Source organism: Somniosus microcephalus, chromosome 9 (assembly GCF_052327205.1).
Source record: "Somniosus microcephalus isolate GS21.2 chromosome 9, FLI_Smic_1.0, whole genome shotgun sequence".
Classification (NCBI taxonomy): domain Eukaryota; kingdom Metazoa; phylum Chordata; class Chondrichthyes; order Squaliformes; family Somniosidae; genus Somniosus; species Somniosus microcephalus.
This window is the reverse complement of record NC_140995.1, coordinates 243537159-243552763: the sequence shown is the minus strand read 5'-3', so window position 1 is coordinate 243552763 and position 15605 is coordinate 243537159. Positions and strand designations below refer to the sequence as shown.

At 59.3% G+C, this 15605-nt stretch overlaps 1 protein-coding gene across 5 annotated transcripts in view; it reads left to right on the top strand.

Moving 5' to 3' along the window:
- The first annotated feature begins 6878 nt into the window (after positions 1–6878).
- Positions 6879–15605, top strand: part of aars2 (alanyl-tRNA synthetase 2, mitochondrial (putative)) — a 91251-nt gene continuing 82524 nt past the window's right edge. The window contains exons 1-2 of one of the 5 annotated variants that reach the window (XR_015079634.1): positions 6879–7256; positions 7871–8059. Coding sequence is in view for 4 of the 5 variants with exons in the window: in XM_085998091.1 (XP_085854217.1) it covers positions 7020–7256; positions 7871–8059 (426 nt within the window). In the remaining variant the exon portion in view is untranslated. The remainder of the gene's footprint in view (positions 7257–7870; positions 8060–15605) is intronic. The other 4 variants (XM_085998091.1, XM_085998090.1, XM_085998089.1 and 1 more) reach the window with 4 other exon arrangements.

The following is a 15605-nucleotide window of genomic DNA, read 5'->3' as shown; positions in this document are numbered from 1 at the left end:
CTTGTTAACCTGTGTCGCAACTTTGTGATTTGTGTATTTGTACTCCGAGATCCCTTTGTTCCTCTACCCCACCTAGACTCCCACCCTCCAAGTGATAAGTGACCTCCCTATTCTTCCTACCAAAATGCAATACCTCACATTTATCTGTGTTGAACTTCATTTGCCAATTATATGCCCATTCTGCAAGTTTATTAATGTCCTCCTGTAACTTGTTGCAGTCCTCCTCAGTATTGACTATCCCCCCTCCCATTTGGTGTAATCAGCAAATTTATAAATTGCGTTTTTGATTCCAAAGTTTAAATCGTTAATGTAAATTGTGAATAACAGTGGTCCCAGCACTGATCCTTGTGGAACACCACTACCCACCTTCTGCCACTGTGAATAGCTACCCTTTACCCCTACTCTCTGCCTTGAAGCCAGCCAGCAATCTACAGTATTTTGCTACTTGTCCCCTGACTCCGCATTCTCTGACCTTGTTCGTCAGTCTATTATGGGGTACCTTATCGAAGGCCTTTTGAAAATCCAGATAAATTACATCTACTACATTACCATTGTCTACACTCTCTCTGTTACCTCTTGAAAAAATTCATTGAGGTTGGTCAAGCAAGATTTTCCCTTTTGAAATCCATGCTGACTATTCATTACTATGTTTTTGGTTTCTAGATGTTCTATTTTCTCCTTTAATAGGGATTCCATTATTTTTCCTACCGATGTTAAGCTGACTGGTCTATAATTCCCTGGACATGTTCTAACCCCTTCTTAAATATCGGTATTACGTTAGCTATCCGCCAGTCCTCTGGCACTACACCTTTTTCTAACGAATTATTAAATATGTGTAGTAATGCCTCTGCTATCTCTTCCCTAGATTATTTTAAAATGTGTGGATGCAATCCATCTGGACCAGGGGTTTTATCCTCTTGATTTTGATTAGTTTATTTAATATATCCCCTCTTTTTATTTTAAATGCAGTTATCTCAGTACTAATCTCATCATCCCATGTCCACCTGTTCTATTTTTATCGGTCAGGATTGCGGGATTTTCATTGCGATCTTGTTCCACAATTCAGTTTGCTTTCTATGAAAACTGAATTCCAGTGCGATTCATGCATGATGTGAGAGGAAGAAGTTGCAATGGGAGTGCAGAGCGACGTCAGAACTTCACCATTTAAAGCTCAGAGGCAAGTACCTCTCAGTCATCTCGTGCTCCAGAGACCGCAGAAGAGAATCTAGGCTGACACTACAGTGCAGTACTGAGGGAGAGCAACACTGTCAGAGGGGTAGTACTGAGGGAGAGCTGCACTGTTAGAGGGGCAGTACTGAGCTCCGCTGCACTGTCAGAGGGGCAGTACTGAGCTCCGCTGCACTGTCGGAGGGTCAGTACTGAGGGAGTGCTGCACTGTCAGAGGGGCAGTACTGAGCTCTGCTGCACTGTCAGAGGGGCAGTACTGAGCTCCGCTGCACTGTCGGAGGGGCAGTACTGAGGGAGTGCTGCACTGTCAGAGGGGCAGTACTGAGCTCCGCTGCACTGTCGGAGGGGCAGTACTGAGGGAGAGCTACACTATCAGAGGGGTAGTACTGAGGGAGTGCTGCACTGTTAGAGGGGCAGTACTGAGCTCCGCTGCACTGTCAGAGGGGCAGTACTGAGCTCCGCTGCACTGTCGGAGGGGCAGTACTGAGGGAGTGCTGCACTGTCAGAGGGGCAGTACTGAGCTCCGCTGCACTGTCGGAGGGGCAGTACTGAGGGAGAGCTACACTATCAGAGGGGTAGTACTGAGGGAGTGCTGCACTGTTAGAGGGGCAGTACTGAGCTCCGCTGCACTGTCAGAGGGGCAGTACTGAGCTCCGCTGCACTGTCGGAGGGGCAGTACTGAGCTCCGCTGCACTGTCGGAGGGGCAGTACTGAGGGAGTGCTGCACTGTCAGAGGGGCAGTACTGAGCTCCGCTGCACTGTCAGCGGGGCAGTACTGAGCTCCGCTGCACTGTCAGAGGGGCAGTACTGAGCTCCGCTGCACTGTCGGAGGGGCAGTACTGAGGGAGCACCGCACTGTCAGAGGGACAGTACTGAGGGAGTGCTGCACTGTCAGTGGATATAGACAGGCTAAGTGAGTGGGCAAGAACATGGCAAATGGAATATAATGTGGAGAAATGTGAAGTTATTCATTTTGGTAGGAAAAATAGAAAAGCAGAGTATTTTTTAAATGGTGAGAGATCGGGAAATGTTGGTGTTCAGAGGGACCTGGGTGTCCTTGTACACGAATCACTGAAAGTTACCATGCAGGTACCGCAAGCAATTAGGAAAGCGAATGGTATGTTGGCCTTTATTACAAGAGGATTTGAGTATAAGAGTAAAGACGCCTTACTGCAATTATATAGGGCCCTGGTGAGACCACACCTGGAGTATTGTGTACAGTTTTGGTCTCCTTACCTAAGGAAGGATATACTTGCCATAGAGGGAGTGCAACGAAGGTTCACCAGACTGGTTCCTGGGATGGGGGGATTGTCCTATGAGGAGAGATTGAGTAGACTGGGCCTATATTCTCTAGAGTTTAGAAGAATGAGAGGTGATCTCATTGAAACATACAAAATTCTTACAGGGCTTGACAGGGTAGATGCAGGGACGATGTTTCCCCTGGCTGGGGAGTCTAGAACCAGGGGTCACAGTCTCAGAATAAGGGGTTGACCATTTAGGACTGAGATGAAGAGAACTTTCTTCACTCAGAGGGTGGTGAATCTTTGGATTCTCTACCCCAGAGGGCTGTGGAGGCTCAGTCGTTGAGTATATTCAAGACAGAGAGCAATAGATTTTTGGATATTAGGGGAATAAAGGGATATGGGGATAGTGCAGGAAAGTGGAGTTGAGGTAGAAGATCAGCCTTGATGTTATTGAATGGCGGAGCAGGCTCGAGGGGCTGAATGGCCTACTCCTGCTCCTATATCTTATGTTCTTATGTCTGAGGGTCAGTACTGAGGGAGTGCTACACTGTCGGAGAGTCAGTACTGAGGGAGCACTGTACTGTCGGAGGGGCAGTACTGGGAGTGCTGCACTGTCGGAGGGTCAGTACTGAGGGAGTGCTGCATTGTCTGAGGGGCAGTACTGAGGGAGTGCTGCACTGTCGGAGGGTCAGTACTGAGGGAGTGCTGCACTGTCGGAGGGTCAGTACTGAGGGAGTGCTGCACTGTCGGAGGGGCAGTACTGAGGGAGTGCTGCACTGTCAGAGGGTCAGTACTGAGGGAGTGTTGCACTGTCGGAGGGGCAGTACTGAGGGAGTGCTGCACTGTCGGAGGGGCAGTACTGAGGGAGCACTGCACTGTCGGAGGGGCAGTACTGAGGGAGTGCTGCACTGTCAGAGGGGCAGTACTGAGGGAGTGCTGCACTGTCGGAGGGGCAGTACTGAGGGAGTGCTGCACTGTCGGAGGGGCAGTACTGAGGGAGTGCTGCACTGTCGGAGGGTCAGTACTGAGGGAGCGCTGCACTGTCGGAGGGGCAGTACTGAGGGAGAGCTGCACTGTCGGAGGGGCAGTACTGAGGGAGTGCTGCACTGTCGGAGGGGCAGTACTGAGGGAGTGCTGCACTGTCGGAGGGGCAGTACTGAGGGAGTGCTGCACTGTCGGAGGGGCAGTACTGAGGGAGTGCTGTACTGTCAGTGGTTCTGTCTGTATTGATTTCTTTGTGGGTTCAATGACGAGACATTTATGAAAGAGAATGGCCTAGAAATTCACTGGCCTTAGCGCCGCTTTTGAGGCGCTAGAGGGCCTAGCGCCGAAGTTATGGCCAGAAATTGACAGGCCCTAAATTCGGCGCTAGGCCGGTAGCGTTGCGCCGGCACCGATGACGTCATCGGTGTGCGCAGCGTCCCGGTTGCCATGGTAACCCGCCCGAACTCGGAAATTGAGTTGCGGCCGCCTCGCCCGTGGCAGCCGCAAGCAACGTTCTGGCAGAGGTGCCTTACAGAACTTTGCGCCGGCGCATTAAAGGCCCCGCGGCGGCCGGCCGCTTTCCCGCCGGCCGCCTGGCCGCAGCTCCTCCCGGACTCCCCGACTCCCCCCCGCCCCCCCCCCCCCAGAACAGAAGCAAGCCCGGCACTTGTCCGAGGTGCCGGGCTCATTTTTAAAAAGATTATCACGGGCCGCGGCCGGGTGCAGGCAGCTCCTCCTTAACGGAAGGAGGAGGCCTGCACTTCCCGAGCCTGCCGCACCGCAGCGGGCGCCGCAGCGCCGGAATAGCGCCGCAATGCGGCGCGTGGCGCCAGTTTTGAGGCGCTGAGACCCCTCAGTAGCGCCGGCAGCCGTTTGGCGCGGCGCTACTGAATTTTTGGCGCGCGCAGGGGGACTTAGCGCCGGCACTAACTTCCGGCGCTAAAGCCCTCGCTGCGCCAAAACCGAATTTCTAGGCCAATGTCTTTTAATCTAAAGTCTGTTCAACTCTTTATACAGCATTTACAGGAGACATCATGCTAGTGATGCATCTAGAATGAAACTGAAACTAAACTGAACTGCCTTGCTTGTCTCTGTCACATGCCCTCTGCTGGTCAGGCACAAGCAATCAATACATGCAAACATGCTGTTAAGGCATCATAATCGAACAGGCAAATACCATCTCTATTTGCTGATATCATTACATCTCCTTTTCTTAAAACAAAAGTATTTTACTTTTAACTAACAACATGTTTTCTTTGTATTAATCTGCATTTTAACTGTAACACTTAATGAACTTACATTATCATTATCATGATCAAGGTTTTTTAACCTTGCTTTGTGTGTTCACATGAAATATGTCAATACACTAGAACTTGAAGAAAGAATAAGATAACATTACTTCCTTCTATAACAATAGTCCTTAAATTTGCTCAATGAGTCTCTCAGGAGGCTTCACGTGTCTTGAGGATTTTCTGATTGATTGTCCTTGAATCTGAGTTGTTGCCTCAGATGATGGTTTCTCAGCTGTGTGATCAGGTTGTTCAACAGTATCAGTCTCTTGACCTGCTGTGGCTGGTCCCATGAGAAGATCTCGACGATTTCTTCTCAGAACAGCACCCTCATCTGTCTGAATGGTGTATGATCTTGGTTGAACTTCACTCAGGACAGTTCCCTTCTGAGTCCATATGTTTGTTTTGTCTTTGAACCTTACTTGGTCACCAGTGTGGAGTTCAGGTAGGTTTTGTGTTCCTCTGTCACAGTAGTACTTTTGCTTTTCTTTCTGTTGCTCTTTGAACTTCCTCACTTTCTCCCCCTCTTTTGTTTTCAGGAGGTTCTCCGGGATGGGTAGGTTTGACCTTAGCCGACGTCCCATCAGGAGTTGGGCTGGTGACATACCACACTCGAGCGGCGTTGTGCGGTATACAAGCATGCTCTGGTAGAAGTCAGTTCCACTGTCTTTTGCCTTGTACATCAGTCTTTTCATTGTCTGGACCGATTTTTCCACTAGTCCATTGGACTGTGGAAAGTGAGGACTTGACGTTGTGTGGACAAAGTCCCACTCTTTGGCAAAGTGTCGGAAACTTGCATTGTAAAACTGGGGTCCGTTGTCTGTGAAGACCTCGCTTGCCACGCCATGTCTGGAGAATATGGCTTTCATACATGTTATCACAGCATCTGCAGTGGTGGTGTACAGTCTACAAACCTCTGGATACAGGGAGTAATAGTCCGTGACTACAAGATAGTCCTTCCCTTGACATACGAATAGGTCAGCGCCTACCTTCTGGTAAGGTTTGTCTGGCGCTGGGTGTGGCTTTAGTGGTTCTACCGGATTGCTCTGTAGCCCTACACAGTGCTATGGCTTTTCCCAGGTCTAGATCTTGCTCTCTTAGCAGTCTTTCCCTTAGACCATTATTCGGAATACCACACACCAGTCTGTCTTTTATCAGCGAGTCTGTCAGTCCCCCAAATTCACACAATTTGCTTCTGTTTCTCAGTTCAGTCACATACTGATCAATAGTCTCACCCGTTTTCTGTACACGTGAAAAATCTGTGCCTCTCAAACGTCACGTTACGTTTAAGTATGCAGTAGGCCTCAAACTGTTTCATTATTTTATCTAGCTTCATTTTGTCTCCATCAGCAGCGAATGTGAAGTTATTATACACCTCCAGCGCTTCATCACCCACGACCTGTAAGAACAGTGACGCTTTAATTTTATCACCTTTCTCGTCAGCTCCGATTGCTGATAAATACAACCCCAAACGTTGTTTGAACCTCCTCCAATTTTCAGCCACATTACCTGTCAACTGAAGCGTCGCCGGTGAGTGTAAACCTTCCATTTTTTCACTTCGTTAGCTATTCTCCAATGGTAAGCAACGATGTTCTCTTTTGGCTTGCTAATTTGTGGAGAGCTGATTTAACTTCAGATTTTTTCTCTTCATCTCTTTCAATCACTTCTGACACCATGTATTGATTTCTTTGTGGGTTCAATGACGAGACATTTATGAAAGAGAATGTCTTTTAATCTAAAGTCTGTTCAACTCTTTATACAGCATTTACAGGAGACATCATGCTAGTGATGCATCTAGAACGAAACTGAAACTAAACTGAACTGCCTTGCTTGTCTCTGTCACATGCCCTCTGCTGGTCAGGCACAAGCAATCAATACATGCAAACATGCTGTTAAGGCATCATAATCGAACAGGCAAATACCATCTCTATTTGCTGGTATCATTACACTGTCTATTGGAGTCACGGTCTTCCCCTTGAAGTGAATGTAAAAGAATCCTATTAGAAGAAGAGCTGGGGTGTTCATCCCCAACAATCAAGGTCACTGAAAATATAGTTTTTATATTTAAAGCGGTGATAACTTGTTAATTATGAAGCTCAATACAAACAAAACAGACACAGCAGTCTTTGCTAATCTGAAGCTGGGCAATCCTGCTTCTGACTGCTGCCTCCCAGTTTTGCTTGCTGCTATGGCGCACTCCTGCTCACAGGGGGGCGCCTGGTCTGGAGGACCAGGCGGACACGCAGCGCTCTCAGCGAGGGCTCTTCTTGGCGTGCCGCTGGCTCCTTGTTGTCGGGAGTTGCCAGTCTGAAAGATGGCGGCCCCAGTGCGGTTGTTCGGTGGCCTCAGGCCCCGGCTTAGGGCCGCCTGTCTCCCCAGGCCCCGCTCACTGTGCTCCGGGCCGGCTCACGGCCCCGCCACCGCCAGCAGCGTCCGCCACACCTTCCTTCGCTTCTTCAGGGACAAGCAGCGGCACCGCCAGGTCCGCTCGGCCCCGGTGACCCCCAGGGCCGACCCCGGGCTGCTGTTCGTCAACGCGGGCATGAACCAGGTGAGGAGGCCCCGGGGGAGGAGGGAGGGAGCGGGCTACGGCCCGGGGGAGGAGGGAGGGGGCGTGTTACGGCCCCGGGGGAGGAGGGAGGGGGCGGGTTACGGCCCGGCCCAGAGCCCGGCCCAATGGACAGAGGGAGAAAGTGTGAGGGTGGGTCAGTGGGCGTGAGGGAGGGTCAGTCGTGAGGGTGGGTCAGTGGGCGTGAGGGAGGGACAGTCGTGAGGGTGGGACAGTGAGCGTGAGGGAGGGACAGTCGTGAGGGAGGGTCAGTCGTGAGGGTGGGTCAGTGGGCGTGAGGGAGGGACAGTCGTGAGGGAGGGACAGTCGTGAGGGTGGGTCAGTGAGGGTGGGGTCAGTGGGCGTGAGGGAGGGTCAGTGGGCGTGAGGGAGGGACAGTCGTGAGGGTGGGTCAGTGAGGGTGGGTCAGTGGGCGTGAGGGAGGGTCAGTGGGCGTGAGGGAGGGACAGTCGTGAGGGAGGGTCGGTGAGGGTGGGTCAGTGGGCGTGAGGGAGGGACAGTCGTGAGGGAGGGTCGGTGGGCGTGAGGGTGGGGGCGGGGGGCGCTGTGTGTGCCCATATTCCAGTTGTGTTTGAAGCCTCTCTCACTCTCCGCAGTTTAAACCCATTCTCCTGGGCACGGTGGACCCGCGGACTGAGATGGCTCAGTACCGCCGAGTAGTGAACAGCCAGAAGTGTGTGCGAGCGGGTGGCAAACACAACGACCTGGACGATGTGGGTCGCGACCTCTATCACCACACCTTCTTCGAGATGCTGGGTAACTGGTCCTTCGGTGACTACTTCAAGGTGAGGGGTGGGAGCGTACGGCGAGTGTGTGGTGGGGGCGAGGGTGGGTGAGGGGGCGAGGGTGTGGGTCCTGGCTTCGGTGGGGTTTAATCTCTGATCCGGAGGGGGGGGGCCGGGTTTACCCTCTGATCCGGGGGGGGGGGGGCGGGCCGGGTTTATCCTCTGATCCGGGGGCGGGCCGGGTTTATCCTCTGATCCGGGGGGCGGGCCGGGTTTATCCTCTGATCCGGGGGGGTGGGTTTATCCTCTGATCCGGGGGGCGGGCCGGGTTTATCCTCTGATCCGGGGGGGGTGGGTTTATCCTCTGATCCGGGGGGCGGGCCGGGTTTATCCTCTGATCCGGGGGGCGGGCCGGGTTTATCCTCTGATCCGGGGGGCGGGCCGGGTTTATCCTCTGATCCGGGGGGGGTGGGTTTATCCTCTGATCCGGGGGGCGGGCCGGGTTTATCCTCTGATCCGGGGGGGGGCCGGGTTTATCCTCTGATCCGGGGGGGGGGGGGGCGGGGTTTATCCTCTGATCTGGGGGGGGGGGGCCGGGTTTATCCTCTGATCCGGGGGCGGGGCCGGGTTTATCCTCTGATCCGGGGGGGGCGGGGTTTATCCTCTGATCCGGGGGGGGGGCCGGGTTTATCCTCTGATCCGGGGGGCGGGCCGGGTTTATCCTCTGATCCGGGGGGGGCGGGTTTATCCTCTGATCCGGGGGGTGGGCCGGGTTTGTGCTCTGATCCGGGGGGCGGGCCGGGTTTATCCTCTGATCCGGGGGGGGCCGGGTTTATCCTCTGATCCGGGGGGGGGCCGGGTTTATCCTCTGATCCGGGGGGGCCGGGTTTATCCTCTGATCTGGGGGGGGGGCGGGTTTATTCTCTGATCCGGGGGGGGGGGGGCTGGGTTTATCCTCTGATCTGGGGGGGGGGCGGGTTTATCCTCTGATCCGGGGGGGCCGGGTTTATCCTCTGATCCGGGGGCGGGCCGGGTTTATCCTCTGATCCGAGGGCGGGGCGGGTTTATCCTCTGATCCGGGGGGGGGGGGGGCCGGGTTTATCCTCTGATCCGGGGGCGGGCCGGGTTTATCCTCTGATCCGGGGGCGGGGCGGGTTTATCCTCTGATCCGGGGGCGGGACTGGTTTATCCTCTGATCCGCGGGGGGCCGGGTTTAATCTCTGATCCGGGGGCGGGCCGGGTCTATCCTCTGATCCGGGGGTGGGGCGGGTTTATCCTCTGATCCGGGGGGCGGGCCGGGTTTATCCTCTGATCCGGGGGCGGGCCGGGTTTATCCTCTGATCCGGGGGGGAGGGGCCGGGTTTATCCTCTGATCCGGGGGCGGGCTGGGTTTATCCTCTGATCCGGGGGGGGGGGGGCGGGTTTATCCTCTGATCCGGGGGGGGGCCGGGTTTATCCTCTAATCCGGGGGCGGGACGGGTTTATCCTCTGATCCGGGGGGCGGGACGGGTTTATCCTCTGATCCGGGGGGCGGGACGGGTTTATTCTCTGATCCGGGGGGCGGGACGGGTTTATCCTCTGATCCGGGGGCGGGACAGGTTTATCCTCTGATCCGGGGGGGGCCGGGTTAATCCTCTGATCCGGGGGGCGGGCCGGGCCGGGTTTAACTCTGATCCGGGGGCGGGCCGGGTTTATCCTCTGATCCGTGGGGGGGGCTGCGTTTATCCTCTGATCCGGGGGGGGGCCGGGTTTATCCTCTGATCCGGGGGGGGGGGGGCCGGGTTTATCCTCTGATCCGGGGGGGGGCCGGGTTTATCCTCTGATCCGGGGGGGGCCGGGTTTATCCTCTGATCCGGGGGGGGGGCCGGGTTTATCCCCTGATCCGGGGGCGGGCCGGGTTTATCCTCTGATCCGGGGGGGGGCCGGGTTTATCCTCTGATCCGGGGGGGGGGGGGGGGTGGTTTAACTCTGATCCGGGGGCTGGCCGGGTTTATCCTCTGATCCGGGGGGGGGGTGGGGGTTTATCCTCTGTTTATCCTCTGATCCGGGGGGGGGGGGGCGGGTTTATCCTCTGATCCGGGGGGGGGCCGGGTTTAATCTCTGACCGGGGGGGGGGGGGGCCGGGTTTATCCTCTGACCCGGGGGGGTGGGCCGGGGTTTATCCTCTGATCCGGGGGCGGGCCGGGTTTATCCTCTGATCCGGGGGCGGGCCGGGTTTATCCTCTGATCCGGGGGGGGGACGGGTTTATCCTCTGATCCGGGGGGGGCCGGGTTTATCCTCTGATCCGGGGGGGGCCGGGTTTATCCTCTGATCCGGGGGCGGGCCGGGTTTGTCCTCTGATCCGGGGGGGGGGCCAGGTTTATCCTCTGATCCGGGGGGGGCGGGTTTACCCTCTGATCCGGGGGGGGGGGGCGGGCCGGGTTTATCCTCTGATCCGGGGGCGGGCCGGGTTTATCCTCTGATCCGGGGGGCGGGCCGGGTTTATCCTCTGATCCGGGGGGTGGGTTTATCCTCTGATCCGGGGGGCGGGCCGGGTTTATCCTCTGATCCGGGGGGTGGGTTTATCCTCTGATCCGGGGGGCGGGCCGGGTTTATTCTCTGATCCGGGGGGGGCGGGTTTATCCTCTGATCCGGGGGGTGGGCCGGGTTTGTCCTCTGATCCGGGGGCGGGCCGGGTTTATCCTCTGATCCGGGGGGGGCCGGGTTTATCCTCTGATCCGGGGGGGGGGTGGGTTTATCCTCTGATCTGGGGGGGGGGCCGGGTTTATCCTCTGATCCGGGGGCGGGCCGGGTTTATCCTCTGATCCGGGGGGGGCCGGGTTTATCCTCTGATCCGGGGGGCGTGCCGGGTTTATCCTCTGATCCGGGGGGGGCGGGTTTATCCTCTGATCCGGGGGGTGGGCCGGGTTTGTACTCTGATCCGGGGGCGGGCCGGGTTTATCCTCTGATCCGGGGGGGGCCGGGTTTATCCTCTGATCCGGGGGGCGGGCCGGGTTTATCCTCTGATCCGGGGGGGGGCGGGTTTATCCTCTGATCCGGGGGGTGGGCCGGGTTTATCCTCTGATCCGGGGGCGGGCCAGGTTTGTCCTCTGATCCGGGGGGCGGGCCGGGTTTATCCTCTGATCCGGGGGGGGCCGGGTTTATCCTCTGATCCGGGGGGGGGGCCGGGTTTATCCTCTGATCCGGGGGGGGGGCTGGGTTTATCCTCTGATCCGGGGGGGCCGGGTTTATCCTCTGATCTGGGGGGGGCCGGGTTTATTCTCTGATCCGGGGGGGGGCCGGGTTTATCCTCTGATCCGGGGGGGCCGGGTTTATCCTCTGATCCGGGGGGGGCCGGGTTTATTCTCTGATCCGGGCGGGCCGGGTTTATTCTCTGATCCGGGGGCGGGGCGGGTTTATCCTCTGATCCGGGGGGCGGGCCGGGTTTATCCTCTGATCCGGGGGCGGGACTGGTTTATCCTCTGATCCGCGGGGGGCCGGGTTTAATCTCTGATCCGGGGGCGGGCCGGGTTTATCCTCTGATCCGGGGGTGGGGCGGGTTTATCCTCTGATCCGGGGGGCGGGCCGGGTTTATCCTCTGATCCGGGGGCGGGCCGGGTTTATCCTCTGATCCGGGGGGGAGGGGCCGGGTTTATCCTCTGATCCGGGGGCGGGCTGGGTTTATCCTCTGATCCGGGGGGGGGGGGGGCGGGTTTATCCTCTGATCCAGGGGGGGCCGGGTTTATCCTCTAATCCGGGGGCGGGACGGGTTTATCCTCTGATCCGGGGGGCGGGACGGGTTTATTCTCTGATCCGGGGGGCGGGACGGGTTTATCCTCTGATCCGGGGGCGGGACAGGTTTATCCTCTGATCCGGGGGGGGCCGGGTTTATCCTCTGATCCGGGGGGCGGGCCGGGTTTAATCTCTGATCTGGGGGCGGGCCGGGTTTATCCTCTGATCCGGGGGGGAGCTGGGTTTATCCTCTGATCCGGGGGGGGGGAGGTGGCTGGGTTTATCCTCTGATCCGGGGGCGGGCCGGGTTTATCCTCTGATCCGGGGGCGGGCCGGGCTTATCCTCTGATCCGGGGGGGGGCCGGGTTTATCCTCTGATCCGGGGGGCGGGCCGGGTTTAACTCTGATCCGGGGGCGGGCCGGGTTTATCCTCTGATCCGTGGGGGGGGCTGGGTTTATCCTCTGATCCGGGGGGGGGGCCGGGTTTATCCTCTGATCCGGGGGGGGGGTGGGGGCCGGGTTTATCCTCTGATCCGGGGGGGGTCCGGGTTTATCCTCTGATCCGGGGGGGGCCGGGTTTATCCTCTGATCCGGGGGGGGGGCCGGGTTTATCCCCTGATCCGGGGGCGGGCCGGGTTTATCCTCTGATCCGGGGGGGGGGCCGGGTTTATCCTCTGATCCGGGGGGGGGGAGGGGGCGGGTTTAACTCTGATCCGGGGGCTGGCCGGGTTTATCCTCTGATCCGGGGGTGGGGTGGGGGTTTATCCTCTGATCCGGGGGGGGGGGGGGCCGGGTTTATCCTCTGATCCGGGGGGGGGCCGGGTTTAATCTCTGATCCGGGGGGGGGGGGCCGGGTTTATCCTCTGATCCGGGGGCGGGCCGGGTTTATCCTCTGATCCGGGGGCGGGACGGGTTTATCCTCTGATCCGGGGGGGGGGGCGGGTTTATCCTCTGATCCGGGGTGGGGCCGGGTTTATCCTCTGAACCGGGGGGGGGCCGGGTTTATCCTCTGATCCGGGGGGGGCCGGGTTTATCCTCTGATCCGGGGGGGGCCGGGTTTATCCTCTGATCCGGGGGCGGGACGGGTTTATCCTCTGATCGGGGGGGGCTGGGTTTATCCTCTGATCCGGGGGCGGGCCGGGTTTATCCTCTGATCCGGGGGGGGGCCGGGTTTATCCTCTGATCCGGGGGGCGGGCCGGGTTTATCCTCTGATCCGGGGGGCGGGCCGGGTTTATCCTCTGATCCGGGGGCGGGCCGGGTTTATCCTCTGATCCGGGGGGCGGGCCGGGTTTATCCTCTGATCCGGGGGCGGGCCGGGTTTATCCTCTGATCCGGGGGGCGGGCCGGGTTTATCCTCTGATCCGGGGGGGGCCGGGTTTATCCTCTGATCCGGGGGGCGGGCCGGGTTTGTCCTCTGATCCGGGGGGGGGAGCTGGGTTTATCCTCTGATCCGGGGGGGGGCGGGTTTATCCTCTGATCCGGGGGGGGGGGCGGGTTTAATCTCTGATCCGGGGGGCGGGCCGGGTTTATCCTCTGATCCGGGGGGGGGGCGGGTTTATCCTCTGATCCGGGGGGGGGCCGGGTTTGTCCTCTGATCCGGGGGCGGGCCGGGTTTGTCCTCTGATCCGGGGGGGGGGCGGGTTTATCCTCTGATCCGGGGGGGGGGGCGGGTTTATCCTCTGATCCGGGGGGGCGGGCCGGGTTTATCCTCTGATCCGGGGGGGGGGCGGGTTTATCCTCTGATCCGGGGGGGGGGGCGGGTTTATCCTCTGATCCGGGGGCGGGCCGGTTTTATCCTCTGATCCGGGGGCGGGCCGGGTTTATCCTCTGATCCGGGGGCGGGCCGGGTTTATCCTCTGATCCGGGGGGGGGCCGGGTTTATCCTCTGATCCGGGGGCGGGCCGGGTTTATCCTCTGATCCGGAGGGGGGGGGTTTATCCTCTGATCCGGGGGGCGGGCCGGGTTTATCCTCTGATCCGGGGGGGGCCGGGTTTATCCTCTGATCCGGGGGGGGGCCGGGTTTATCCTCTGATCCGGGGGGGGGGCTGGGTTTATCCTCTGATCCGGGGGGGCCGGGTTTATCCTCTGATCTGGTGGGGGCCGGGTTTATTCTCTGATCCGGGGGGGGGGGCGGGGGGGCTGGGTTTATCCTCTGATCCGGGGGGGCCGGGTTTATCCTCTGATCCGGGGGGGGCCGGGTTTATTCTCTGATCCGGGCGGGCCGGGTTTATTCTCTGATCCGGGGGCGGGGCGGGTTTATCCTCTGATCCGGGGGGCGGGCCGGGTTTATCCTCTGATCCGGGGGCGGGACTGGTTTATCCTCTGATCCGCGGGGGGCCGGGTTTAATCTCTGATCCGGGGGCGGGCCGGGTTTATCCTCTGATCCGGGGGTGGGGCGGGTTTATCCTCTGATCCGGGGGGCGGGCCGGGTTTATCCTCTGATCCGGGGGCGGGCCGGGTTTATCCTCTGATCCGGGGGGGAGGGGCCGGGTTTATCCTCTGATCCGGGGGCGGGCTGGGTTTATCCTCTGATCCGGGGGGGGGGTGGCGGGTTTATCCTCTGATCCAGGGGGGGCCGGGTTTATCCTCTAATCCGGGGGCGGGACGGGTTTATCCTCTGATCCGGGGGGCGGGACGGGTTTATTCTCTGATCCGGGGGGCGGGACGGGTTTATCCTCTGATCCGGGGGCGGGACAGGTTTATCCTCTGATCCGGGGGGGGCCGGGTTTATCCTCTGATCCGGGGGGCGGGCCGGGTTTAATCTCTGATCTGGGGGCGGGCCGGGTTTATCCTCTGATCCGGGGGGGAGCTGGGTTTATCCTCTGATCCGGGGGGGGGGGGGGGGGTGGCTGGGTTTATCCTCTGATCCGGGGGCGGGCCGGGTTTATCCTCTGATCCGGGGGCGGGCCGGGCTTATCCTCTGATCCGGGGGGGGCCGGGTTTATCCTCTGATCCGGGGGGCGGGCCGGGTTTAACTCTGATCCGGGGGCGGGCCGGGTTTATCCTCTGATCTGTGGGGGGGGCTGGGTTTATCCTCTGATCCGGGGGGGGGGGCCGGGTTTATCCTCTGATCCGGGGGGGGGTGGGGGCCGGGTTTATCCTCTGATCCGGGGGGGGGGCCGGGTTTATCCTCTGATCCGGGGGGGGCCGGGTTTATCCTCTGATCCGGGGGGGGGCCGGGTTTATCCCCTGATCCGGGGGGGGGGGGCCGGGTTTATCCTCTGATCCGGGGGGGGGGCCGGGTTTATCCTCTGATCCGGGGGGGGGGGAGGGGGCGGGTTTAACTCTGATCCGGGGGCTGGCCGGGTTTATCCTCTGATCCGGGGGGGGGGGTGGGGGTTTATCCTCTGATCCGGGGGGGGGGGGGGGCCGGGTTTATCCTCTGATCCGGGGGGGGGCCGGGTTTAATCTCTGATCCGGGGTGGGGGCCGGGTTTATTCTCTGATCCGGGGGCGGGACGGGTTTATCCTCTGATCCGGGGGCGGGACGGGTTTATCCTCTGATCCGGGGGGGGGGGCGGGTTTATCCTCTGATCCGGGGTGGGGCCGGGTTTATCCTCTGAACCGGGGGGGGGGTCCGGGTTTATCCTCTGATCCGGGGGGGGCCGGGTTTATCCTCTGATCCGGGGGGGGCCGGGTTTATCCTCTGATCCGGGGGGGCGGGCCGGGTTTAACTCTGATCCGGGGGCGGGCCGGGTTTATCCTCTGATCTGTGGGGGGGGCTGGGTTTATCCTCTGATCCGGGGGGGGGGCCGGGTTTATCCTCTGATCCGGGGGGGGGTGGGGGCCGGGTTTATCCTCTGATCCGGGGGGGGGGGCCGGGTTTATCCTCTGATCCGGGGGGGGCCGGGTTTATCCTCTGATCCGGGGGGGGGGCCGGGTTTATCCCCTGAT